Here is a 368-nt window from a genome sequence, read left to right as displayed (position 1 = left end):
TTGGCAGTGATTAGGTACATTAAGGGAGATATTTTTTCCACTCTTTTGTACTCTAACTTTGCTGGTTAGAATTTGCTGATTGTGCCCAGCATTTTTAAAGCACAAATCCACACAATGTAACAAATGACAGCAATACAAATATTAATAATTTCATTTGTTATAGTACACTCAAGTTAGACCTATGTACATTCTTGTGCATTAGATTATATACAACATAATAGCTATCTCATACCAAATCAGAAATATTGTAATTCAACAGGAAAGGGATGCATAACTTTAATCAAAACAGTTTGGCAGCAGTAATGTTAGTATTCACCCTTGTTATTCTGTATCTGATAAATTGGACCTATTTTCACAAAGATTATTTG

General features: G+C 31.2%; 1 protein-coding gene across 1 annotated transcript in view; it reads left to right on the top strand.

The window, feature by feature from the left end:
- Positions 1-251: 251 nt before the first annotated feature.
- LOC119588618 overlaps positions 252-368 on the top strand; it is a gene marked incomplete in the record, with an annotated part of 4,391 nt that continues 4,274 nt past the window's right edge. The window contains 1 exon segment of the mRNA XM_037937258.1: positions 252-304. Coding sequence (XP_037793186.1) covers positions 267-304 — 38 coding nt within the window.

The sequence above is a fragment of the Penaeus monodon genome, chromosome 24, assembly GCF_015228065.2.
Source record: "Penaeus monodon isolate SGIC_2016 chromosome 24, NSTDA_Pmon_1, whole genome shotgun sequence".
Lineage (NCBI taxonomy): Eukaryota > Metazoa > Arthropoda > Malacostraca > Decapoda > Penaeidae > Penaeus > Penaeus monodon.
The sequence above is the reverse complement of the archived record's forward strand: the minus strand, read 5'-3'. Positions and strand labels throughout refer to the sequence as shown.